Raw genomic sequence first — 25747 nt, 5'->3', positions numbered from 1 at the left:
TTGGTTGCTTTTGCAGTATGCTTTGGGTCATTGTCCATCTGCAATGTGAAGAGCCGTCCAATGAGTTCTGAAGCATTTGGCTGAATATGAGCAGATAATATTGCCCGAAACACTTCAGAATTCATCCTGCTGCTTTTGTCAGCAGTCACATCATCAATAAATACAAGAGAACCAGTTCCATTGGCAGCCATACATGCCCACGCCATGACACTACCACCACCATGCTTCACTGATGAGGTGGTATGCTTAGGATCATGAGCAGTTCCTTTCCTTCTCCATACTCTTCTCTTCCCATCACTCTGGTACAAGTTGATCTTGGTCTCATCTGTCCATAGGATGTTGTTCCAGAACTGTGAAGGCTTTTTTAGATGTAATTTGTCAACCTCTAATCTGGCCTTCCTGTTTTTGAGGCTCACCAGTGGTTTACATCTTGTGGTGAACCCTCTGTATTCACTCTGGTGAAGTCTTCTCTTGATTGTTGACTTTGACACACATACAACTACCTCCTGGAGAGTGTTCTTGATCTGGCCAACTGTTGTGAAGGGTGTTTTATTCACCAGGGGAAGAATTATTCGGTCATCCACCACAGTTGTTTTCCGTGGTCTACCGGGTCTTTTGGTGTTGCTGAGCTCACCAGTGCATTTCTTCTTTTTGAAAATGTTCAAAAAACAGTTGTTTTGGCCACACCTAATGTTTTTGCTATCTCTCTGATGGGTTTGTTTTGTTTTTTCAGCCTAATGATGGTTTGCTTCACTGATAATGACAGCTCTTTGGATCTTATCTTGCGAGTTGACAGCAACAGATTCCAAATGCAAATAGCACACTTGAAATGAACTCTGGACCTTTTATCTGCTCATTGTAATTGGGATAATAAGGGAATAACATACACCTGGCCATGGAACAGCTGAGAAGCCAGTTGTCCCAATTTCTTTTGATCCCTTAACAAGTGGGAGGCACATATGCAAACTGTTGTAATTCCTACACCGTTCACCTGATTTGGATGTAAATACCCTCAAATTAAAGATGACAGTCTGCAGTTAAAGCACATCTTGTTTGTTTTATTTCAAATCCATTGTGGTGGTGTATAGAGCCAAAAATGTTACAATTGTGTCGATGTCCCAATATTTATGGACCTGACCGTATATACACTCACAGCGAGGGAGAGATGTATGAGGTAAACGGATGATTTGATATGTGTCACACCAGGTAATAAGTAATAATTTGTAACGGGTGAAAAAAAAGAAATTCCTGGGCAGACTCTGTGACTGAGCTCAGTGACCCAGTCCAGGTGCCTCCGCTTCAGATCCGACCATTTCTTCACAATGGCGATTTCTTCGTGGCTGCGGCCAAATTTTCGCTCTAGGAGCTTCTGGACCCCCAAGACTATTGCCTTCTTCTCGGCCTGCTTCCGAGTACGGTCGTACCCCTTCTTCAACATGCGCTGCAGGATAAATATGCAAACATATAATCCCAAATTTATGAAATACAAGGATTATTAATAAACATCATCCAAAACACAGCAAAAAGTATTTAATTGTTAGAAGGTGGACATATAACGTGAACATTAAATCTAATAAGAGCAAATTGTTTTCCTGTTGTATGTGTGTGGGGTCTGAGCAATCGGATATTGGCCAGCTGAGTAGAGATGTACCTGTCTAGTGAAGTGATGGTACGGTATGGGGTGTACAGCTGGTTCGCCTCCATGTGGTGCACCCTGGGTAATGCTAAATGAACCAGCAAATACTGGCGTGAAGAAATTTTTTATTTTTCTCCAGACCAACAAGACATAAACTCTAATATATAGACTATGTGTTTGTGTGTGGTATACAGTGTGTGGTATACAGTGTGTGGCAGGAAAATTTATATGCAATGTGCATGTGCTTGATATTTCTTTGCTGTCCATACATACATACATACTTGCTACAGACAAAGTGCTGTGATGTCAAAACAATACTTATTACAACAATGATGAATATCTAATTAGACTTGATAAAAGATGAAGTTATATTTAGTGCGCACATATATTCGCATATTTGCGCATTCACAAATATTTAAATACACTATTGCTTACTAATTAGTTACTATACAGATATGGTTCGAACATGCATTCAAAATGTAATCACATAAAGTGTTGTACTTACAGTTAGCAGGAGTTCGTCCTCTTCATCTCTGAATTTGTTGGCCACCATTTTCTCTGTCCAAATTCGCAGGCTCTGAAAAAGGAACTAACGTGCGTGCACACGCTAAACCATACGCACATGCGCATCACACTAATATTAACTTAGGTGGTGTAGCGAATAAGCGAATTATCGAATACGCGAATTATCGAACAGCGATGAGGCGAATATTTGAAAAATATTATTAACCCTGCCGCAGTAGTTAGAATATACCGTCGGATCTGAGTTTTCACGAACGCATGGAAAACTCAGATCCGATAGTATATTCTAACCACACAGTGACGTGACGCTTGTCGGGGAGGAGTATGTTAAAAACTGTAAAGATAGATTAAAAAAAAAAATAAAAAAATATTCTAAATAAAGAATATATTTGCTTTATTGGGATTTATTGTTTTTTTAGCCTATTCATAATATTCTAAAACAGGAATATATAGTAAGTATTCTAGAGAATATTCGCCAAATAAAAAAATAAAAAATAGTAATTTAACTAATATAGTGGTAGAATCTTTTTTTAATAGTCTATTCACTATATTGGTATATATTAAGGTTTTATAATATGACGAATATTCTTTGAAAGAAAATATAGCACTAAATTTAATGCTATATTTTCTTTCTTGAAGAAAGTCGCATTATGCGATTTTTTTTTAAATTACGATTTATCGCATATGCGAAAGAATATCGAATTCGAATATTCGCAAATATTTTACAAAAATTCTTTCGAATATTCGCGAAATATCGCGAATTCGAATATGGGACATGTCGCTCAACACTAGTTAAGACGACAGAATGTGACGGGGCCCTTTGCAAAACAATAATCCATGTATGTACTCAGTGACCATCATAAATCTGCCTAAAAGGGTTGTCCAGTATTAGAAAAACATGGCTGCTTTCTTCTAAAAACAGCACAACACCTGTCCATGGGTAGTCTCTTGTATTTCAGCTTCATCAGTCTCATGCCGTATTTAACTGACACAGTGAATGGCTGTTGGCAGTGGCCTGGAGGATTGAAACTGCAGCACTGGGAGCGTCAGAGGATTAAATGTGAAAGTATGCATTCTTTTATTACAATTGCTGGTTTAGGGCTGTGCCCGCACTGTGGACTGCAATGCACTGGCTACAGACGTGTGCCTGCCATTTGTGCAGATGTGGACCCATTCACTTGAATGGGTTCGCAATACAGTCCTCACTGCAAAAAAAAAAATTTAAAAAAATCATGTTCTATTTTTTGCAGACCAAATTCCCACGGAAAAGCGTTGTAGTGCTTCTGCTCCGCTTGCATATTGCAGACCCATTCAACCTAACGTAATACGGAGTGCACACGGCCAGTGCGAATATATTGAAAACCTCCTGTTTGCGGCCCGTAATACCGTCACAGGCTGCACAGCCATAGGGTAAACCCTTTTGAAGAGGATCGGTCACCAGGTTTCATAACCTGCATACAATATCAGAGATACCTTAGACCCGACGAGGCTGGTGTACTTACTATGAAATCCCATATCAGAATGGCTATACCAGGGATGGCCAACAAGAGGCTCGCCAGTCTCCAGCTGTTGCAAAACTACAACTCCCACCATGCCCAGACTACCTACAGCAGGGCATGGTGGGAATTGTAGTTTTACAAAAGCTGGAGAGCCGCAGGTAGGCCATGCACTCCTTTTTGAAAGTTTACCCACCTGATATTAAAATGAGCATTTTTTTTTTTTAGGGTAAATGTAGATTAAGGCCTCCTGCACACGGCCGTTTTTTTTCCCCGTTTACTGGCCGTTTTTTGCGTTCCGTATACGGAACCATCCATTTCAATGGTTCCGCAAAAAAAAACGGAATGTACTCCGTATGCATTCCGTTTCCGTATTTCCGTTCCGTTTCAACATAGAACATGTCCTATTATTGCCCGCAAATCACGTTCAGTGGCTCCATTCAAGTCAATGGGTCCGCAAAAAAAACGGAACACATACGGAAATGCATCCGTATGTCTTCCGTTTCCGTTCCGTTTTTTGCTGAACCATCTATTGAATGTTATGCCCAGCCCAATTTTATCTATGTAATTACTGTATACTGTATATGCCATACGGAAAAACGGAACGGAAAAACGGAACAGAAACAAAAAACGGAACAACGGATCCGTGAAAAACGGACCGCAAAACACTGAAAAAGCCATACGGTCGTGTGCAATAGGCCTAAGAGCTCATGTATTCATAAGCTAAAATCAAATATCTGTCCACCCAGCCTATTTTGACATAGATTTGCAAAGTAAGTACACCAGTCTCAACATATGTAAGATCTATTTAATAATGTAAGCAGTTTTGTAAAATCTGATGACCTTTTCTCTTAAAAGTGTTTACCCCAAGCCAGAAAGTGTCAAAGTAATAAAACAATGTAGACTCCCCTATTTCATTCCACACTTCTCCAATTCCAATCCTCCCTGCCGTTGCAACCATGACATCAGCCATTCACTGCTCTCAGTAGTATAAGGCACGAGACTGATGAGGCCGGCAGTTGGCTGCAGCGGTCACGTGGAGTAGACTGACACATCGTCAATGCAGCCAAGCAAACAATACCTGGCTAGGAGGAGCAGAGGGGCAGGGCATGAAATGGGTGCATGTACCCGAAATTCCAGGGTCTAATGATCCAAAAACTTACAGCATCATAGAGCCCATGACCATGGTCAGCAGGGGGACCTAATCCAATTTCGTGATATACATTGAGAATTTTGGACTATTACTCAAACCCACCCTTGTCGATATTTTACTCAATGTAAAGAAAGAAAAAGAAAAAAAAACAAAACACCAGAACATTTCTTTTATTAAAAAGTTATATGTTTAAATGTACGTATAATTTACTCATTTCTCAGTGCAATACCAAATACAGCAAAAATTCAAATGTCAAATAAAAGTTTGTAAAGAGACGTCATAAATAAAATGATAAATATAAAACAATAAATGTACAGTGGACAAAAAAAACAAACAAAAAAAAAAAAACAACACTTTAAAATCTAAACTGTGTGACCCCAATCCAAGCACTAAGCGTGATGGGTCGATACAACAGTTCACAATAATATATAACAGTTTAGGCTGTCAGGTGACTTTTTGCTCTGACTTATGCATGTGTGGTTTAGTTTGGAGTGATCAATAATTGGCACAGCCCTAATGCTAATCCGATAAATAAAATCTGCTAAACGTCCAGTCATCCTTCACACACTGGTTTCTGGATTAGTTACAACGTCACCATTTTTGTCAGTCTCTTCTTCTTTCATGAACTGTTCCACCTCGGCAGGTACTGCCTTCTCATCCTGGGGCGATTTGTCTTCTAGTTTTTTGATCTCCCCAATTTCTGCAGCCTCCTCTTTACAATGAGGTTCTTCAGGCTTTTTCTTAATGCAGAAGAAATTGCCACAGGTTAAAACTAAGGCAGACGTGGACACTTCTATCCCGGCGATAAGGAACACGAACATGTATCTTCCAGTTGCATCCAAAAGTTTACCTGTGAATGATAAAAAATAAAGAAATAAATTAAGTAATCAATGTGATAAACACAGAAGAGCGTTTCAGAAAAATTTCAGACATGTTGTCTAGATCCTCTAGGGCAGTGTTCCTTAGGCTACTTTCACACTCGCGTTTGGTGCGGATCCTGAACGGATCTCACAAACGGAAACCAAAACGCCAGTGTGAAAGTAGCCTAAGCAAGAACTTCTACTTCTCCTTCCTGCTGGATCCATGTCTGCCTTTGCACCCAAAAAAAAATAAAATAACGTGTGTTCCCAGCCTAAGGACTCATGCACGTGACCGCATGTATTTTGCGGTCGGCAAAAAAATATGGATGACGTCTGCGTGCATTCCGTATTTTGCAGAACGGAACACCTGGCCCCTAATAGCACAGTACTATTCTTGTCCATAATACAGACAATAGGAGAGCTTCAATTTTTTTGCAAAACGGAAATATGGACAAACGGAATGCACACGGAGTAACTTCCGTTTTTTTTGTTGATCCATTGAAATTAATGGTCCCACATACGGTACACAAAAAAAACCGAATAGACACAAAGAAAATACGTTCATGTGCATGAGCCCTCAAATGGATTTTTCTCATCAGGATGACCTCTTTTTCAGATTCTATTATAGGTCCCGGTGGATTATTAACTCTTGGGCAATATAACATTGATGTTGCTTACATTTCCTAAGAGATGGAATCGGAAACACCAAGAAATGTCCCTTCCTATGCTTACCTGCTGATGGTGGTCCAATAAGGACAGCTATTGCTTCTGCCAGAAGAACTAATCCAATAGCACTGGAGAACTTGTGTGTGCCAACAATTGCCATGAGGACCTCAAACTGTAAGGCACCGACCATCCCATATGAAATTCCAAAGAAGATGCAGAACACCACCAGGCCTGCGTAGGTGTCCGCCATGGATCCCATCAGATCAGTGAATCCATTAAAGATCATGGCGAAGCCGAGCAGGTAGACGCAGCGCGGTCGTACCCATTTCAGCCCAGCGATGATACCACAGGTGGGCCGTGCAAAGATGTCAACAAACCCAAGAATGGAGAGAAGGAAAGAGGCTTTTGTATCTTCATTCCCAAGGTCTTTTGCATAGCTCACCACAAATACCGGAGGTACAAAAAGCCCTAGAACCATAATAGAAGCAGCTATAGTGTAGATAACAAATCCACGGTCCTTGAACACAGAGAAGTCAAGCAGTTTTTTAGGTTTGGCCTTTACTACTTCTTTGGTCTCTTCTTTTTGATTTTTTGGTGGTTCTAGCGGCCTCATCAGGGCACCACATGCACAGCAGTTAAGGAGCAGGCCTCCTAATATAAGAAAGCCTCCTCGCCAGCCAAACTCATGCTGGAGAATCTGCCCTAAAGGAGACAGGGCACAAAGGAACACCGGGCTTCCAGCAGCCGCCAATCCATTGGCCAGTGGACGGCGTTTGTCAAAGTATCGATTTAGCATGATGAGTGATGGCTGGAAATTCAATGCCAGTCCGAGGCCTGTCAGAGACACAGTAGAAATAATAAGTCACAAGGAACATAAAGCTCAAAAATAGTTAAAAACAGTTGACCATTAATAGCACTAATTCAGTGGGGTAGAAACGCTTTGGCTACTTTCACATCAGCGTTTCTGCTGGATCCATCATGGATCCATCATGGATCATCAAAAATGCTTAGGATAATACAACTGGCAGAATCCGTTATGAACGGATCCGATTGTATCATCTCAAAAATAGCCATGACTGATCCGGCACTAAAACCATTGTAAGTTAATGGGGGTCGGATCAGTTTTATTTTGTAGCCGAGAAAACGGATCCGGCACCATTGACTTACATTGCGTTTCATCAGTCTTGCTCCGCATTCCCGTGATGCACTCTTGCAGCGCTTTTCTGTCCGGGATGGGAACGCAACACATTCTGGTGCACTCTGTTCCATTCAGTTTTGTCCCCACTAACAATGAATGTGGACAAAACTGAAGTGTTTTCCTCCGGTATTGAGATCCTCTGACGGATCTCAATACCAGAAAAGAACAGTGCAGATGTGATAGTAGCCTAAGCTAGAGGTGTCAGAATTCTGGTTTAGGGCTCTTTCACACGAGCGTGACCCTTGCGGAGAGCATTTTGAAAAAAAAAAATAATAATAATAATGATGTTTTTATGAGGCCATTTTCTTAGCTTTTTTTTTTTTTTACAGGTTTCTGGCAATGGTCTTGTGTGAGGGCTGTTTTGGTACCATTTTAGGGTACATATTACTTTTTGACCGTTTAATATGTTTTTTGTGAGGTGACATATATATATATATATATATACATACATACATACATATACATATACATATATACACACACACACATACATACACGCATATATACTTATTTCTTTTGCCATGATTTTTAATTTATTTTTTACGGCGTTCACCAGAGGGGCTAGATCATGTGATATTTTTATAGGGCCGGTGATACCATGTCAATTAAATTTTTTTCTTTATTTTTTTTTTACAATTTTTTAATTACTTCTTAAGGGGAAGGGCCTTTTTTTAAAGCTGAAAAAAAATAAAAAATAAAAGTTTTGGGTGTTTTACACTTTGTGTCCCCCAAAAGGTCATACAAAACCTTTGGGGACATTTAACTTTTTTTTTTTTGTTTAATTGTGGATTTCTCCGGTAACTGGGGCTGACATAGTAACCCCAGTTACAGGGGAATTACAGGGCTGATCGAGGTCTAAGAAAGCCTGAGCAGCTCCTGTAGTCTCTCGGCCCCGGCGGTCACATAACCACCGGGCCGGGACAGGAAGAGGCACACTGCTTCCTCATCTGTATACACAACTCTCATTCAGCGCTGTGTATAAAGCGATCCAGAAGCCAGGGATACCCAGGAACAGTTCCTGCCTTCTCTATGGGATGGTCACTGACAGCGGGCCCCTAGCTCAGTAGCTGCACAATACAGGATATTTGGCTTGGCCATATTCGCTTGTCAAATCCCAAGGCTTGCTAAAAAGTCCGATTTTGAATCACAGGAAGCCACTTCCACAAGGTGGTGCTAGCAAGATGGTTCTCTTCCTTGGGAGACACCTCTTTGCATGAGCCTAGACTAGACATAAATCATCCTGTCTGAATAATAGACAGGATTAGGCTCGCTTCACACTGCGTTTAGTCCCTGCACATCCCCTTCCCCTGTTTGACTTTTCAGTGGGGGTATTCATTTGAATACCAAAAAAAAAACCCTGCATTTAAACGTACACCACGACGGGAACATTCACTTTAATGAGGCTAATGGAGTTCAAAGGATTCCTCTTTCCACTGAATCTACCATTGAAGTGAATGTGAGCTGAGCTGCAATAACCAAGCACGGCCACTAACAGAGCAGGGCGCAGGCGGGCGCGATAACGTCATCACGCGCCTGTGCCGGGACGCCTGCCCATCTACGAGTGAGCGCCAGGAGTCTAGGACATCGGTAAGTATTGGCTTTTATGTTTTATTTTTGGTGCCAAGCCAACTTTGGAGGGCATTACTGAGGGGGCACAGGAGGAGAGGATACATATTACTGAAGGGACAATGGAGGGCAAATTACTACTTGGGGAGCAAACTACTACATGGGGGCAGTGTGGGGGACAATTTGTACCGTGTGGTCAGTGTGGGGGACAATTACTACTGTGATGGCAGTGTGGGGGATGTCGATATTGGGTAGGAATTATAGGGGCATTTCTATTACAAGGACATATTAGGGGACATTATTTTTAAGGGACACTATACAGGTTTTATTACCTGGAGCCCAATATAGGATGTTATTAATACTGGGGGTACTCTAGGGGACATTATAATTGCTGTAGGACCAGTAATTGTCTCTGGGTTGACACGTATTATTAAAGTGCTAAAAATTTACATTTATTGCTTGTCCTTAAAATTCCTAAACTGGAACTGACGTGATAAAAAATATCAGCCATGTATGCCTTGTCACTTGTAGTGATCCAAGTATTTTTGTGAGACCACTAGGGGGCAATCTTCACTTGAGGCTGCCTAACCATCTCCACACAGCTCTTGCCGTGCTTAGTTTGATGCACACTGTTTGTTTCACAGTGCGCTGCCTCCTGATAGCGAATGCCCTCCTAGTGTTCACTGGTTACTTATTATTGTTCATAACTCATTGCTTTGCATGACCTGGCTGGCTAAAATATAACATATATCACTCTCTGCCCCCCGACATGTTTCGCCAAGCACTTGGCGTCTTCAGGGGTATGGGCAGTGACTGATATATGTTATATTTTAGCCAGCCAGGTTATGCAAAGCAATGAGTTCTGATACAATAATAAGTAACCAGTGAACACTAGGAGGGCATTCGCTATCAGGAGGCAGCGCACTGTGAAACAAACAGTGTGCATCAAACTAAGCACGGCAAGAGCTGTGTGGAGATAGTTAGGCAGCCACAAGTGAAGATTGCCCCCTAGTGGTCTCACAAAAATACTTAGATCACTACAAGTGACAAGGCATACATGGCTGATATTTTTAATCACGTCAGTTCTCGTTTAGGAATTTTAAAGACAAGCAATAAATGTTAATTTTTAGCACTTTAATAATACGTGTCAACCCAGAGACAATTACTGGTCCTAGTGACCATTGTAAATAACCAGATTATTAGGTCTCAACACGTGTTAGTGGGTCAAATGTAAATAAAGCGATTATAATTGCTGTAGACACCATAGGGACATTTGGGGGTCATTTATCAAACTGATGTAAAGTAGAACTGGCTTAGTTGCAACCAGATTCCACTTTTAATTTTAGACAGCTCCTTTTGAGAATGAAAGGTGGAATCTGGTTGCTATGGGCAACTAAACCAATTGTACTATACATCAGTTTGATAAATGACCCCAATTATGAGAAATCTAACATGTCTGTGTAACAAACTCTGTAGAGACGAGATGCAGCTGAAAGAATTTGTCATGGCGGTCTGGGTCAAACGGAGGAGAAGAGGAAAGAGAAGATCTACATGACGAGAGGTCACTGGACGTAAGAGGTATGTGGTGCTGTATTCTCCTATATGTAGAGCTGGCTCACTACTGTGACCGGTGTCTCATCTTCTCCTCCAAGTGTTTTTTTATTGGCAATGTGTGACTTAAGTGAGGTGGCTCTACCGTATGACTCAAATGGTAGCGGTGCTCTGCTGTGCTACACCCAAGCTTAGTAGAATAAAGATATGGAAGGATTTTAGCAGGCACTCACTTTTCATCTGAACACATGTATAGTTGAAATAAAATATATTTATTGAAACAAATATGGTTAAAAATGATTATAAAATAGCATATAAAAACAATAATGTATCTACTCCACAGCCCAAAAACGATATGTAGTCAGTTGCGTCTTGTAATAGGTGGACAATCTCAATACTATGCTGTATGTTAGAATAGCTTGAGTTCAATATTTGGGTCCGTAATTCCAATGATTGATAATTCGTCCCCGTATTGCACACACCACTGTATAGTACTTCACAAACCACAGTACAATCAATGTCGCCGAGTCTAACTGATGAAGGGACTAAGGGTCCCGAAACGCGTTTGGGAAAGTAAAGGGTCCATCCCATATGACAGCTAAAGACATCCCAAGTGATCACTAAAGGATAACAAGAAAAGGTCTTCTACAACATCTATTATCTAACTCCTTCTTTGACCACACGGAGACCTCGGGTCATGTGATCGGAGCTTCCAGTCACGTGGACATCCACGTCACCATACCCGGAAACACACGCTACCAGCAACCACGAGGAACGCCAACCGCTGCAACTAAACAGAGCGCAGCAGTCACCAACAAGTCGGACACCACCGCATCAATATAGGGGACTCTGCAAAGGGGAAGCCCAAAAGTAGAGGTAAGACTAGTGCCATAAACCACGCAGGACGCCGTGTTCAGGCACATCCTCGGAACGGCAACATCCCCTCATATCCGAGTTACCCCATTATTATAGAATAACAAAAAGGTGTAATATTGTTCTGGCAATACTAACTATTGTGACATACGAAGTTTTGACTCGACGACATTGATTGTACTGTGGTTTGTGAAGTACTATACAGTGGTGTGTGCAATACGGAGACGAATTATCAATCATTGGAATTACGGACCCAAATATTGAACTCAAGCTATTCTAACATACAGCAAAGTATTGAGATTGTCAACCTATTACAAGACGCAGCCGACTACATATCGTTTTTGGGCTGTGGAGTAGATACATTGTTTTTATATGATATTTTATAACCATTTTTAACCATATTTGTTTCAATAAATATATTTTATTTCAACTATACATGTGTTCAGATGAAAAGTGAGTGCCTGCTAAAATCCTTCCATATGTTTTTTTTTATTATAAGGCTACTATCACACTAGCGTTAAGGTTTTCCAGTATTGAGTTCTGTCAAAGGTTCTCAATACCGGAAAAAAAACGCTTCCGTTTTTTCCCCATTCATTGTCAATGGGGACAAAACTGAACTGAACAGAATGGAATCCTCCAAAAATGCATTCCGTTCCGTTTAGTTGCGTTCCCAGACCGGAGAGCAAACCGCAACAGGTTGTATTTTGCTTTCCGTCCTGGGATGTGGATCAAGATGGATCTGACACAATAGAAAACGGTTCCGTCCCCCATTGACTTTGTCTTGGCTATGTTACAGATAATACAACCGGATCGGTTCATAACGGATGCAGATGGTTGTATTATCAGTAACGGAAGTGTTTTTGCTGAACCCTGCTGGATCCAGCATAAACGCTAGTGTAAAAGTAGTCTAATTTATGCATTTTAAATTTGGCAACTAAAAATTTTATTTGGCTCCTGGGTATTTTTGCAGTCCTATGTAACACTACAGATAACATAAGGTAAAAGGGTTCTCTGGGCTTTACATATTGATATAAGTGATGTGGGCGGTGTGATATGTGGGTGTGGCTTGAGGGTGGGCAGGGACACAGGGGCCCCATAATCTCCTATTGCCCGGGGCCCCATGAGTTGTCAGTCCGCCCCTGCCAGTGTTATCCAATACATTACAGAACTGTAAGGGTTACATAGCATCATAAAACAATATAATGCTATGTGACCCCCGGCAGAACTGGGAGGTCAGACCGGGAGCTGCGTTGTGGACTTGCTGCGGGAGGAACGCTCGTCTACAAGGGGCCTAAATGTAGTGTGAACAGGGCCTTATTAAGTCTGCCCCAGTATGTAGCATAAACCCAATCTGCATAGTGTGATCAATTGTGATTTTCCAAGGACTTAAAGGGGTTGTCCTATCTAGACAATTATGGCATATCAATAGTATATGTCATAAATGTCCAATAGGTATGGGTCCCACCTCTGGGACCCACTCCCATGTCAAGAATGAGGCACCGACCTTGAACACATAGCATGCTGTGCATGAGCAGCAAGAACTCTCTCTATTCACGACTAAAGGACTTCTTAAAACAGTCGGGCCAGCACTCGGCTATTTTCAGAAGTCCCGTAGTGGTGCCCAGCATGCACAGCTTGCTCTCCTTTCACAGCCTGACCCTTATCTAGTGACAGGAGTGGGTCCCAGAGGTAGGAATCCCCCCCCCCCCCCCATTGGATACTTATGACATATTGATAGGATATGTCAAAAGTGCCCAGATGGGAATACACTTTTAATTTCCTGGCCTTTAGCAGTTGTTCTTAAGACTACCGTTGCCCATAATTTTTTGAATGATGATGTAACCTACCTGTGACGACTCCAGCTGTGAAGTAGATTGCTATGATGTTTGTACAAAACGATGCACACACCATCCCAAGTGAGGCAAATAGACCACCAACCATCATTACTGGCCGGCACCCAAACCGGTTCACACAGATACTACAGAGAGGACCTGGAAGACAAAATATAATCATAGTCAGATATGTAGTATGCCATACTTAATACCCGTCATCAGTATACAGTGGGAGGTTATAGAAATAGACTGTGGATCAGGGAAGAAGAATAGTAAGACCTAATAAATGCAACAATAGCAAGAGAAATATGGATTTTTATTATTTATTTTTCTTTCCTGTATAACATAATATTCAGTCACATGTATGCAGTTTTAAATGCTCACCTGCCATCTTGAGGGACATAAGTACTTAACAAAAAGGTGGTTGTGAAACTGCACTAATGCCACAAGCTCAGGTTGAGGTCTTGCTATTCCTTCGAAAATGCACCCCTCTCTGGTCCACTGTAAAGCCTGTTAAAGGGGCTTCTTTGGTTTCAAAATGAATTTTGCTCCGAGTACTCCAAACACTGCATATTTTTGCCCCATATCGCTGTTTTTGATGTCAGGTCTTTCCTTCCCCTGTTCTCAGCATCACTGCATCTTGGCAGGATGTTTACATGCAGAACTTCCTGTCGTCATCGGCTTACTGCTGGGGTTTCTAAACAAAGCCATCATTCTCTGCTCTGTAATGTTTCACAGTCACACACTTTACACCTTCTTTTACCATGTTTGCTAGGCAGGACAAGCCCTGAGAGACACTACAAAGCAGAGCATGCAGAGTTTGGTTAAAAACCCAGCAGGAAGCCGATGACAACAGGAAGTTCTGCATGTAAACATCCTACCAGGATGCATTGATTCTGAGAACAGAGGAAGGAAAGAGCTGACATGGAAAACAGGGATATGGGGCAAAAATATGCAGTGTTTTGGGTACTCTGGGCAGATAAAAAAAAAAAAGTTATGGGACCGGAGAATCACTTTAAAAAAACATCACTGTGATTTAATGTAGTACAGAAGAGAGTTTATTTCACCAACAACTATAACATAATGCCTTTTTAGCCCATGTGCTTAGCTTGAAAAAGGAACCGATTATGCATGTGGGCCAAAATGTTGGCGTGTCATAGGCACAGTTGATGTAGGAACTTCTCCATGAACTGGGCTTCCAATGGAAAAGATCAACCAACTGCCAGCCCCGACCTCCCTATAACCATGCACGCTAAGCCGACCATTTATTTCCATAGAGTTGCTGGGGAACAAAATATTCAACAGTAGGGTTGTCTTCACACTCACCACCCTGTTGGTTTGCTTTCCGTCCTGCGATGCGGAGCAAGACTCACAATGAAAGTCAATGGGGACGGATCCGTTTTCTCTGACAATAAAAAATGGATCTGTCCCCCATTGACTTTCAATGGAGTTCATGGCGGACCCGTCTTGGGTATGTTAAAGATAATACAACCAGATCAGTTCATAATGGGTGCAGATGGTTGTATTATCAGTAACGGAAGAGTTTTTGCTGAACCCTGCCGGATCCAGCAAAAACGCTAGTGTGAAAGTAGCCTCATACATATAAAAACAGATATCTGATTGAATTCTACAGTTAATCCTACGATTTGATAAGATGGCTGCCGCGAGCCATTTTACCGATGCCAGCTGTATCACTGTTGTTAACATTGCAGCCAGGGAATGAAGATAAATTATCCTTGTGTCGTACTGGACAGGCTAATCTATCACTAAACACTGGATTACATCTCATTAGCAAGGGAGATGGGAGGAAGCCGATTTAGAGTCAACCATCCACACCAGATAATGTGCTAGCGAGTACACACCTGCACGTAGAGGAGCTTAACGCCAGACATGAAAATTTTGGGAATAACAATGAAACCATCTATCAATCACATTGGAGCCAATTCTAAGGGGTCATTCAGACCTGAACTATTATAGCTCTGTGATCACTGGTGCCTGTAACAGCGCAAACTAATAAAAAAATTATAATAATAATAATAATAATAATAATAATAATCCATTGTGAAGATCAATCAGGATGTATGGAGTTAGAAGGATAGGTTAGAAGGGAGGGGAGGGTTATTAAAACTGCAGTGGTCTCGCATTAGTCTCAAGAAGAATTATGCTGGAATAAGATGAGCCATAGGTATTAAGGGGTTGTTGCCTGGCCTTGAACCCCTGGGGTCCTAAACTACGCCCCTGAACATAACAAACCCCTCTCACTTTTGCTCCATTCTTACAGGACCAGAAGGCTGTTTGGCCAATCACAGGCCTCAGCAGCTTGAACGCTATGCTACAGCAGAGATGTACAGTTGAATCGGCTATGACTACTGAAGCCTATAATCGGTCGCAGCAGTCACAGGACCAAGCCACTTTCTGGTCCTGCAGGGACCAGAAGCAGCAACATGGACAATGGGGTTTTTTATGTTCAGGAGCACAGGTTAAGTCTCCAGGGGTTATCATCCAAGACAACCCCTGTGAGAGGCCAAGCATTTGGTGCATCTTCTGTGGCAAAAAAGCAAATTCTGGGGTAAAATATAGTAAGGCCCCTTTCACACGAGCGAGTTTTCCGCGTGAGTGCAATGCGTGAGGTGAACGCATTGCACCCGCACTGAATCCGGACCCATTTATTTCTATGGGGCTGTGCACATGAGCGGTGATTTTCACGCATCACTTGTGCGTTGCGTGAAAAATCGCAGCAAGCTCTATATTGTGCATTTTTTCACGAAACGCAGGCCCCATAGAAGTGAATGGGGCTGCGTGAAAATCGCAAGCATCAGCAAGCAAGTGCGGATGCGGTGCGATTTTCACGCATGATTGCTAGGAGACAATCGGGATGGGGAGCCGATCTTTATTATTTTCCCTTATAACATGGTTATAAGGGAAAATAATAGCATTCTTAATACAGAATGCTAAGTAAATTAGAGATGGAGGGGTTAAAAAAATAAAAATAAAAATATAATTAAACTCACCTCATCCACTTGTTCGCGCAGCCCGACTTGCCTTCTTCTTTGATGACCTGGAAGGAAAAGGACCTTTGGTGACGTCACTGCGCTCATCACATGGTCCATCATGATGGTGATGGACCATGTGATGAGCGCAGTGAAGTCACCAAAGGTCCTTTTCTTCCCCGGTCATCAAAGAAGAAGAAAGAAGGCAAGCCGGGCTGTGCAAACAAGTGGATGAGGCGAGTTAAATTATTATTATTATTATTTTTTTTAACCCCTCCATCCCTATTTTAATAAGCATTCTGTATTAAAGGGAACCTGTCACCGGGATTTTGGGTAGAGAGCTGAGGACATGGGTTGCTACATCGCCGCTAGCACATCTGCAATATCCATTCCCCATAGCTCTGTGTGCTTTTATTGTGGCTTTTCTGCACAGTGGGTGCTGTGTGGCTACTGGGTCCCATTGCCTGCTGGAGCGGTGTGGGGGCGCGATGGTCGCCGCACTGCGCCGCGCCGTAGTTAGAGTAGGTCCCCACTTGAAAGGAGGCCACCTTGTCGTGGTAAGTGGTCCTATGCTCTTTGATCAAACTGTATACTAATGCCTCCTAATAGTGCATAGCAATAGATTGATAATAGTGCTGTATAGCCATTTTTTATCTTGCTGAAATTTAAAACAGTTGTATCAAAATCATAGTAATGAGGATGTGCGATTTAGATTCTCTCTCACACATTGGATACATTGTATAGACTTTGCTTTTCCTCCCTCTGGATCAGCACTCCTCCCCATTCGGCTCAGGTGCTTTTAATCTGCAGAAGTCTGCAAAGGGCTTATAAATTCCTACCACCTCTCAGTTGGTGTTCCTGAGAGGCTGTGAACAGATGAGCTCTTTGCACCAGTTCACATGCGGTGCTGGACGGTGGCCGTCGCTGCTTTTGTGCCGTGCTGGTGGAGTGATGGGGCCCAGGGCCTAGGTGGCTTTTCTGCACAGTGGGTGCTGTGTGGCTACTGGGTCCCATTGCCTGCTGGAGCGGTGTGGGCAGGGCCGGCTCCAGGTTCATGTGGGCCCTTGGGCGATAAATCCCAGTGGGCCCCCATGAGGCATTTTTTTACATTGACATGTCCCCCTGTGGCTCCTACACGGTATAATGACTACTAGTGGCCCCTATACAGTATAATGACTACTAGTGGCCCTTCACACAGTATAATGAACCCCCAATTCCCCCCCCCCACTGTATAATGACCACCTGTGGCCCTGCATTCAGAATAATAACCCCCAGTCGCCCCCATTTAGAATAATGACCCCCAGTAGCCCCCACACTGGGGGAATACTGTATGGAGGGGGCTCTGGGGGTCATTATACTGAATGGAGGGTCATTGGTGATCATTATACTAAATGGGGGACACTGGGGGTCATTATACTATGTAAAGGGCCCTCACAGTATAATGACCCCACAGTGACCCTCCATTCAGAATAATGACCCCCAGTCGCCCCCACACTGGGGGTTATACTGTATGGAGGGGGCACGAGGGGTTATTATATTTAATGGGGGATCTGGTGGTCATTATGCTAAATGGAGGGTCAATGGGGATCATTATACTAAATGGGGGGCACTGGGAGTCATTATACTGTGTAAGGGACCCTCACAGTGTGATGAATGACCCCCCAGTGGCCCCCTCACATACCTATCATTGCAGGGGAGCTGGTGGTCCTGTCATTCACTAACCGCAGCTCCCTGCGCTCCTTCTCTACGGCGGCCCGCTGCAGCAGTGAGCCGGGCCTGGAGGAGAGAAGGAGATGTGCAGTGATGGAGCTAGAACTGACTGGGGCCCACAGTGAAATTAAGTACGTCCCCCTCCCCCCCCCCCCAATGTGGGTTCACACTACGTTTTTCCTATCGGTTTGATGTATACAAATGTGCAGCACTCCACGTTTTTGTATCCTGCAGAGTCAAGTAAAAAATGCATACGTTAACGTATATGTTTTTTTACCATGGAACTGTATGGTGAACGGACGCCACTGTACGGCATCAGTCTGAGGCATCTGTTAACGCATACATTTTCACTATGCATTAAATGGATGGCAAAAATGTGATGTGAACCCAGACCTAGTGTCAGAATAAGCACCAGTACACAGCGGAGCAGCATGGAGGAGAGGGGAGGCCGCCATGTACTGACAGAGCGCTACCTGATCCTGGTGGTCAGGGATGAGGACTGTGCTTCCCAAGGATCATTTATCTATTGGAAAATACAGGGCACAGTATAATACACTAGAATCTATATAATATAAAGATATTAGCCCCACCCCCCGAATAATCATACGATTAGGGGGTCATTTATTATATAGAAATACGTCTATATTAGGCGTATTTCTGACACAGATGTGGCGCAAAGGTCCTTAACACCGCAATCTGTATCTTTTCCCGCTCATGCCAGGTCTAAAAAAAGTGGTGTGGGCAGGGAAGGGGATACAGTTATGGCCATGCAGTTATTGGATACCACCGCCATATAGTGATAACACCGCCATATAGTGATAACACCGCCATACAAGGATAAAACCACCATACAAGGATAAAACCACCATACAGTGACCGGATAAAAGGGTATAAGAGGGCACAGTACAGGGAATGACTAGGGGCACTGCACAGGGTGTGGTAGGAGGGCACAATGCAGGGTATAAAGGGGCACAGTACGGGGTGGGGGGCACAGTCACATGACCCTGTGATGTTAGAAGGTCCTTATGGTGAATGCGGTTCAGATGCCACCATAATGAGAGGCAGAGGAGTGAGACAGGGGCCCGGGGCCCTGGATGGACAGGAGGGGTGGACACAGCAAGTAGGTTGAAGGGGCTCTGAGGGGGATTCATACAAGTAGTGGCAGGAGGTCTGTGCAGGGCAGCAATAGGAGATAGGAGGGTGGGACAGGAGCCCTGGATACATGAGGGAGGAAAGGAGACAGCAGGGGCTCCATAAGGATGAGATAGGACAGGATATGGGGGGGGGGGGGGGCAGGTGTCATGGAGACAATCAGCTTAATAAAACAGTAACACAACTAAATAGAATGAAGCAGCAGTGTCCCCCCCTTTCCTTCTGTCCCACAGAGAAGAGCCAGTCACAGTGCAGACTCACTCACAGACAGGGGCGTACATAGATATCATTGGGCCCCATAGCAAGAATCTGAATTGGGCCCCCTAATTCCACCCGCTACCCATCCCACCACCTGCTCTTGCATGTTTTCCATTTTTTTTTTCCGTTGTTAATTTTTTTTTTTTTCTTTCGTTAAGGCGTTTATTGTACAGGTTATTTATTAAAATATTTTAACAGTGCAGACATTTTCGGGTGCGGCAATACCTAATATGATTTTTTTTATTGTTTATATATTATTATATGTAAAATTGGGGTGATTTAAACGTTTAATATATCAGTGTTTTTTATTTTATATTTTTTTCACTCTTTTTTTACTATTAATCTATAAAAAAAAATTGCTATTAAGTGTGGGACCTGAGGGGTTAAATTACGGGGGGCGGTGCACTGTCCTGAGTCATCTATATAATAATAAGCCTTATAGAATAGTGTTCCCCAACCATACTTTCTGCTGCCCTCTTCCCCCCACTAACCATCCCCCCATGACACAGTACTCTAAATTAGCAATTTAACAGCAGAGTTCATTGGGGGGGAGGGGGGGGTACTCCTCCTGAGTCCTCTATATAATAATAACCCTTATAGAACAGTCCCCGTCCCCCCCCCAACCCTGCAGGAACTCTGCTTGCTGCTCCTGCCCTTTTCCCACCAATAGCCATCCCTCACCACCCCCCATGAACTTTTTTAAACGTAGAGTCTGTCACTCACTGCTGTGAGTGTACAACTTACTTTGTCTTTGGTGGCAGACTGGCAGCGGCACACAACAGGTCAGGGGCAAGCCGACGATGCTGGGGGCTGGTTGGAGTTGGGTCTCAGTGGAACTGGTGGCAGTATGAGGCAGGTGGTGAGCGCGGTAAGCACAAGACTGCCACCCTGCCCAACCACCCGCCTGCACAGTTCTTCTCTGATCTGTGACCTGTCTGCTGAGCCTGTGACTCGCACACTGGCCAATCAGCAGCAGGAGCTTTGTACCACTAAATGCTGATTGGCCAGTTCAGTGCGAGCGCCCAGCAAACAGAGGAGAATGAGCGGCGTTGCAGACTTGCAGTATGTCACTGGCTGGGTCGGGTGGGGAGCCTGAGCAGAGGGGAAGCGGGGCCCGCCCAAGCTCCAGATGGGGACTCGGGAGTCGGGACAGAAGACTGTAGCATTGATAAATACATAACTACAAACATAGGGGCGGGGCCTTCCATGCACTTCGGGCCCCCCCTTGCCACGGGCCCCATAGCAGCTGCGTGCGCTGCCTATATTGGCGGTACGCCACTGCTCACAGACTGTGTTCACACTTCTCTGCTCCAGCTCCAGCCCTGCGGTCTCTCTCCAGTCTCCTCAGGCAGCGTGTGTCCTGTGTAGAGGGGGCGTGTCCCGAGTCTCTGCAGCTCAGAGGGCCCACCAGAGGGGTACTGCGTATGTGAAATGACAGCAGTGAGAGCTCCCATCTGTATTGATGGAAGTGCTCATAGCAGCTCAGTGGGCCCCCCCAGGAGCATTGGGCCCCGGCACTTGCCCGGGGATGCCGGGTTATGACGCCGGCCCTGGGTGTGGGGGCGCAATTGTCGCCGCACTGCGCCATAGTTAGAGTAGGTCCCCACTTGAAAGGAGGCCACCTTGTCGTGGTAGGTGGGCCTATGCTCTTTGATCAAACTGTATACTAATGCCTCCTAATAGTACATAGCAAATTAATGATAATCGTGCTGTATAGCCATTGTTTATCTTGATGAAATTTAAAACAGTTGTTGTATCAAAAGCATAGTAATGAGGATGTGCGATTTAGATTCTCTCTCACATATTGGTCCTATTTTACTAAGCATTCTGTATTAAAGGGAACCTGTCACCTGGATTTTGGGTAGAGGACATGGGTTGCTAGATCGCCGCTAGCACATCTGCAATATCCATTCCCCATAGCTCTGTGTGCTTTTATTGTGTAAAAAAAACTGATTAGATACATATGCAAATTAACCTGAAATGAGTCAATTTACATATGTATCAAATCGTTTTTTTGACACAATAAAAGCACACAGAGCTATGGGGACTGGGTATTGCGGATGTGATAGCGGCCATCTAGCAACCCATGTCCTCAGCTCTATACACAAAATCCCAGTGACAGGTTCCCTTTAAGAATGCTATTATTTTCCCTTATAACCATGTTATAAAGGGAAAATAATAAAATCTACACAACACCTAACCCAAACCCGAACTTCTGTGAAGAAGTCCGGGTTCGGGTCTGGGTACCAAACATGCAGATTTTTCTCACGCGCGTGCAAAACGCATTAAAACGCATTGCACTCGCGGGGAAAAAAATTATATTGCGCATTTTCCCGCAACGCACCCGCCTCTTTTCCCGCAACGCCCGTGTGAAAAAGGCCTAAGGCCAAGTTCACACGACCGTATGGCTTTTATAGTTTTTTGCGGTCCGTTTTTCACGGATCCGTTGTTCCGTTTTTGTGTTCCGTTGTGTTTCCGTTTCTGTTCCGTTTTTCCGTATGGCATATACAGTGTACAGTAATTACATAGAAAAAATTGGGCTGGGCATAACATTTTCAATAGATGGTTCAGCAAAGAACGGAAACGGAAGACATACGGATGCATTTCCGTATGTGTTCCGTTTTTTTTGCGGACCCATTGACTTGAATGGAGCCACGACCCGTGATTTACGGCCAAATATAGGACAAGCTCTATCTTTCAACGGAACGGAAAAACGGAAATGGAATGCATATGGAACACATTCTGGTTTTTTTTGCGGAACCATTGAAATGAACGGAACACAAAAAAACGGCCCGTACACCCGCAAAAAAAACGTTCGTGTGAACTAGGCCTAAGTGTTAGGTAGCGGAAGGCCACTCCCCTCCAATTATTATGTGGGAGAGCGATGTAAGATTAAAATGTTAATTTTTTGTGCAAAATTATGCTTATCCCAAAAATTGCACCTTTTGCATATCTGAAAAATGATGCACAGACTTTGATATTTCCCTACCTTATCCCTACTTTGTGCACTTTTTAAACCGGCCTTTACATGGTTAATAAGGTTCTCTGGGAATTATTTAAAATGGCCCCAGGCAACCTGTCCTAAAATGTGACCAGGACTGGTTGCTTCCACTTGCAGAGCTGCATGGGGGATGAGGGGGGGGCTCACTACACTGCTGTACAATAGATTGTAATTAGGCGATCGTGCCTACAATATGTCATCATGGCTGAGCAGCCCGACAGAGACACTCACCAATGTGTTGTATATGCAAGTGCCGGAGCGTAAAAATTATATTTTTTTACGGTGTTTATTTGAGGGGTTAGGTCATGTGAGATTTTTATAGAGCAGTTTATTACGGATGCGGCGATACCTAATATGTATACTTTTTGAAATTTACTTAAGTTTTACACATTAACAGCTTTTAAAAAAAAAAAATGTTTTAGTGTTTCCATATTCTGAGCCTTTTTTTTTTTTTTGGGTGATTGTCTTAGGTAAGGGCTCATTTTTTGCGGGATGAGGCGACTGCTAGATTGGTACTATTTTGGTGGGCACACGCCTTTTTGATCGCTTACTGTTGTACTTTTTGTGATGTAAGGTGACAAAAAAAAGGTTTATTTAGCACAGTTTTTATTTTTTGCGGTATTCATCTGATGGGTTAGGTCATGCGATATGTTTAGCGAGCCGGTCGATACGGACGCGGCGATAGCCAATATGTAAACTTTTGTTTCTCCCTATTTTCTACAAAAATTTTTTTACTTTATTTGGGGGAAATGACGTTTTTGTTTTTACTTGAAACTTTACATTTTTTGTGGGGGAAACTTTATTTTTTCAACTTTTATTTTGACTTTATTTTTTGTCCCACTTTGGGACTTCAACTTTTGGGGTCTGATCCCCTTTACAATGCATTCCAATACTTCTGTATTGGAATGCATTGGCTGTATGAGTAATACTGTGTGTATTACTCATACAGCTTCTGGCCTGTGAGATCCAGGGGGCTGGATCTCACAGGCTCTTCACCAGCAGGCAGCGCCAATGCCTAAGGAAGGCATTGCGCTGCCTTCCATGCCATCGGGTCCCCCCTACAGCCGCACGGGGACCCGATGGCACTGCCGCCCGTCGCCGCAGCCTCCAGTAAAAGCCGCAAACAGCAGGTCTGAATTGACCTGCGATTTGCGGCGATCACCGACACGGGCGGGGGCTCACGGGACCCCCCCGCGCATTGACCCAAGGTGCCTGCTCAATGATTTGAGCAGGCACCTTGTTCCGATCACCGCCCGCCGGTGATCGGAACTACATAGGACGTACAGGTACGCCCTATGTCCCAAACAGGTTAAACAAGTTGAACCGGAATAATTTTTTTTTAAATGGTCAAAAGCAGGTATGTTATACACACACGCCTCGCTTGGTCCCTTCTAGTATCGCTTCACACAGCTTTGAAGACCCTCCTTTAAGCCTCTTGCACACGAACGTGTGCCGGCCTTGCCCATGCTGCGGACCGCAAATTGCGTTCCGCAATGCACGGGCACCGACTGTGGGCCAGCCGCATGCGGATCGGGTTCCGCAATCAGTCCGTTCCGCAACAATATAGGACAAGTTCTATCTTTTTGTGGAACGGAAGCACGGAATGGAACCCCACGAAAGCACTCCATAGTGCTTCAGTAGGGTTCTGTATCTCTGGATTTGTAGACCCATTCAAGTGAATGGGCCCACATCCATGATGCAGAATGCACACAGCCGGTGCCCTGTGTATTGCGGACCCGCCGTATATGGGCCGCAATACGGCCACGGGGGGGGGACACGGTCCTGTGCAAGAGGCCTTATTCTGTACAGATGATGCAATAAGTATGGAGGTTGTCTGAATCAAGCTTGAGACATTAAAAGGGCTGTCCAGGACTTTTATTTTAAATGTCCTGTCCTCAGGATATCCCATCACCATCAGATAAGCGGCGTCCAACACCCCGCACCCCTAATCAACTATTCTGTTGTAGCTCCGGCACCAAAACAACACAGCTGCATCCACCGTGTAGTGGACAGAGCGGGTTACCATTCACTTCAATGGAAGCTGCAACGCTGCACTTTTCAGCTCTGTTCACGGCACAATGGACGGAGCTACAAGGTAACAGCTGATCAATGAGAGTGCGGGGTGTCAAAACCATGGCTATAGCCATCAATATAAACGTACTGGACAGCCCCTCTAAAGGATATAGAATTCAAGCAGGAGCTAAAAGGAGACCATCCTAGAAAACTGAAATCTAGCCGACTCCGTGTAGATAACTGACAGGCTGCCAGTCCTCGGCTATCATCTGTCTTTACTCAGCAGCCAGACACTACAAGAGGCTGGATTACACCGTCCTTATCCTGGGTCGGCTTATCCGGCTCTGCAAGAGAAATAACATACAGGCTTCTGCAACTAAGACGACGACTGCGTTCCTGGCAGAGACACAAAAAACAAACAAGGCGGCGAGATTTATCAAAACACCAGTCTTTGAAATCTGCTTCACTGCTGAACGATGCGCCCAATTTACACCCTGTTCCAAATTATTATGCAAATGATATTTTTCTCATTTACCTAAATAATTGATGTAAATAACAGTCAGCCTAATTCTCATGTTATCAACTGTTAAGAGTACAATTCAAACTTTATTGAACAAACCTCCTAATTAGTGTTGAGCGAACAGTTCGAGCATAGTTCGGGTCCGTACCGAATTTTGGGGTGTTCGTGACACGGACCCGAACCCGAACTTTTTCGTAAAAGTTCGGGTTCGGGTTCGTCGTTCGGCATGTATTTTGGCGCATTTTGAAAGGCTGCAAAGCAGCCAATCAACATGCATCATACTACTTGCCCTAAGATGCCATCGCAGCCATGCCTACTATTGGCAAGGCTGTGATTGGCCAAGTGCAGCATGTGACTCAGCCTCTTTATAAGCTTGTGCGCACGTCGGGACGTGCTCACTCCCGATGTGAATAGAAGAGGGATAGACGCAGCTGATGCTAGGGCGAGAATAGGCAGGGATAATTGAATAACTGGAAGCAAATTTCTCTCCTCCACCTGTGATTCATCTGAACAACTGCAGCTGAGCTGCTTTTTTGATAGGGATTGGCTATTTTTAGAGTGGCCAGAGTGATTTTTCCATCCACATGTACCTGGGCTGACCGCCGGCCGCCATTTTGCGAATTGTAGTGCTGCAGCAGAAGCTGCCACAGTGTGCATTCCAAAGCTCCAAACAAGTCAGACATCTACACCTGGGATTCAGACCAATAGCGATTTAGCAGCACAGTCCAAGGCTATTTTTTTTAAAGGTTG

General features: G+C 43.9%; 1 protein-coding gene across 2 annotated transcripts in view; it reads right to left on the bottom strand.

Moving 5' to 3' along the window:
* Positions 1-4963: 4963 nt before the first annotated feature.
* The window catches only part of SLC16A3 (solute carrier family 16 member 3), a 104537-nt gene continuing 83753 nt past the window's right edge, over positions 4964-25747 (bottom strand). For both annotated transcript variants that reach the window (XM_040437355.1, XM_040437353.1), the window contains exons 3-5: positions 13369-13512; positions 6400-7167; positions 4964-5657 (exon numbers count right to left, since the gene is read on the bottom strand). In XM_040437355.1, the coding sequence (XP_040293289.1) occupies positions 5368-5657; positions 6400-7167; positions 13369-13512 (1202 nt within the window). In that variant the 3' untranslated portion in view covers positions 4964-5367. The remainder of the gene's footprint in view (positions 5658-6399; positions 7168-13368; positions 13513-25747) is intronic.

This window comes from Bufo bufo, chromosome 6 (assembly GCF_905171765.1).
Source record: "Bufo bufo chromosome 6, aBufBuf1.1, whole genome shotgun sequence".
NCBI lineage: Eukaryota > Metazoa > Chordata > Amphibia > Anura > Bufonidae > Bufo > Bufo bufo.
The sequence above is the reverse complement of the archived record's forward strand: the minus strand, read 5'-3'. Positions and strand labels throughout refer to the sequence as shown.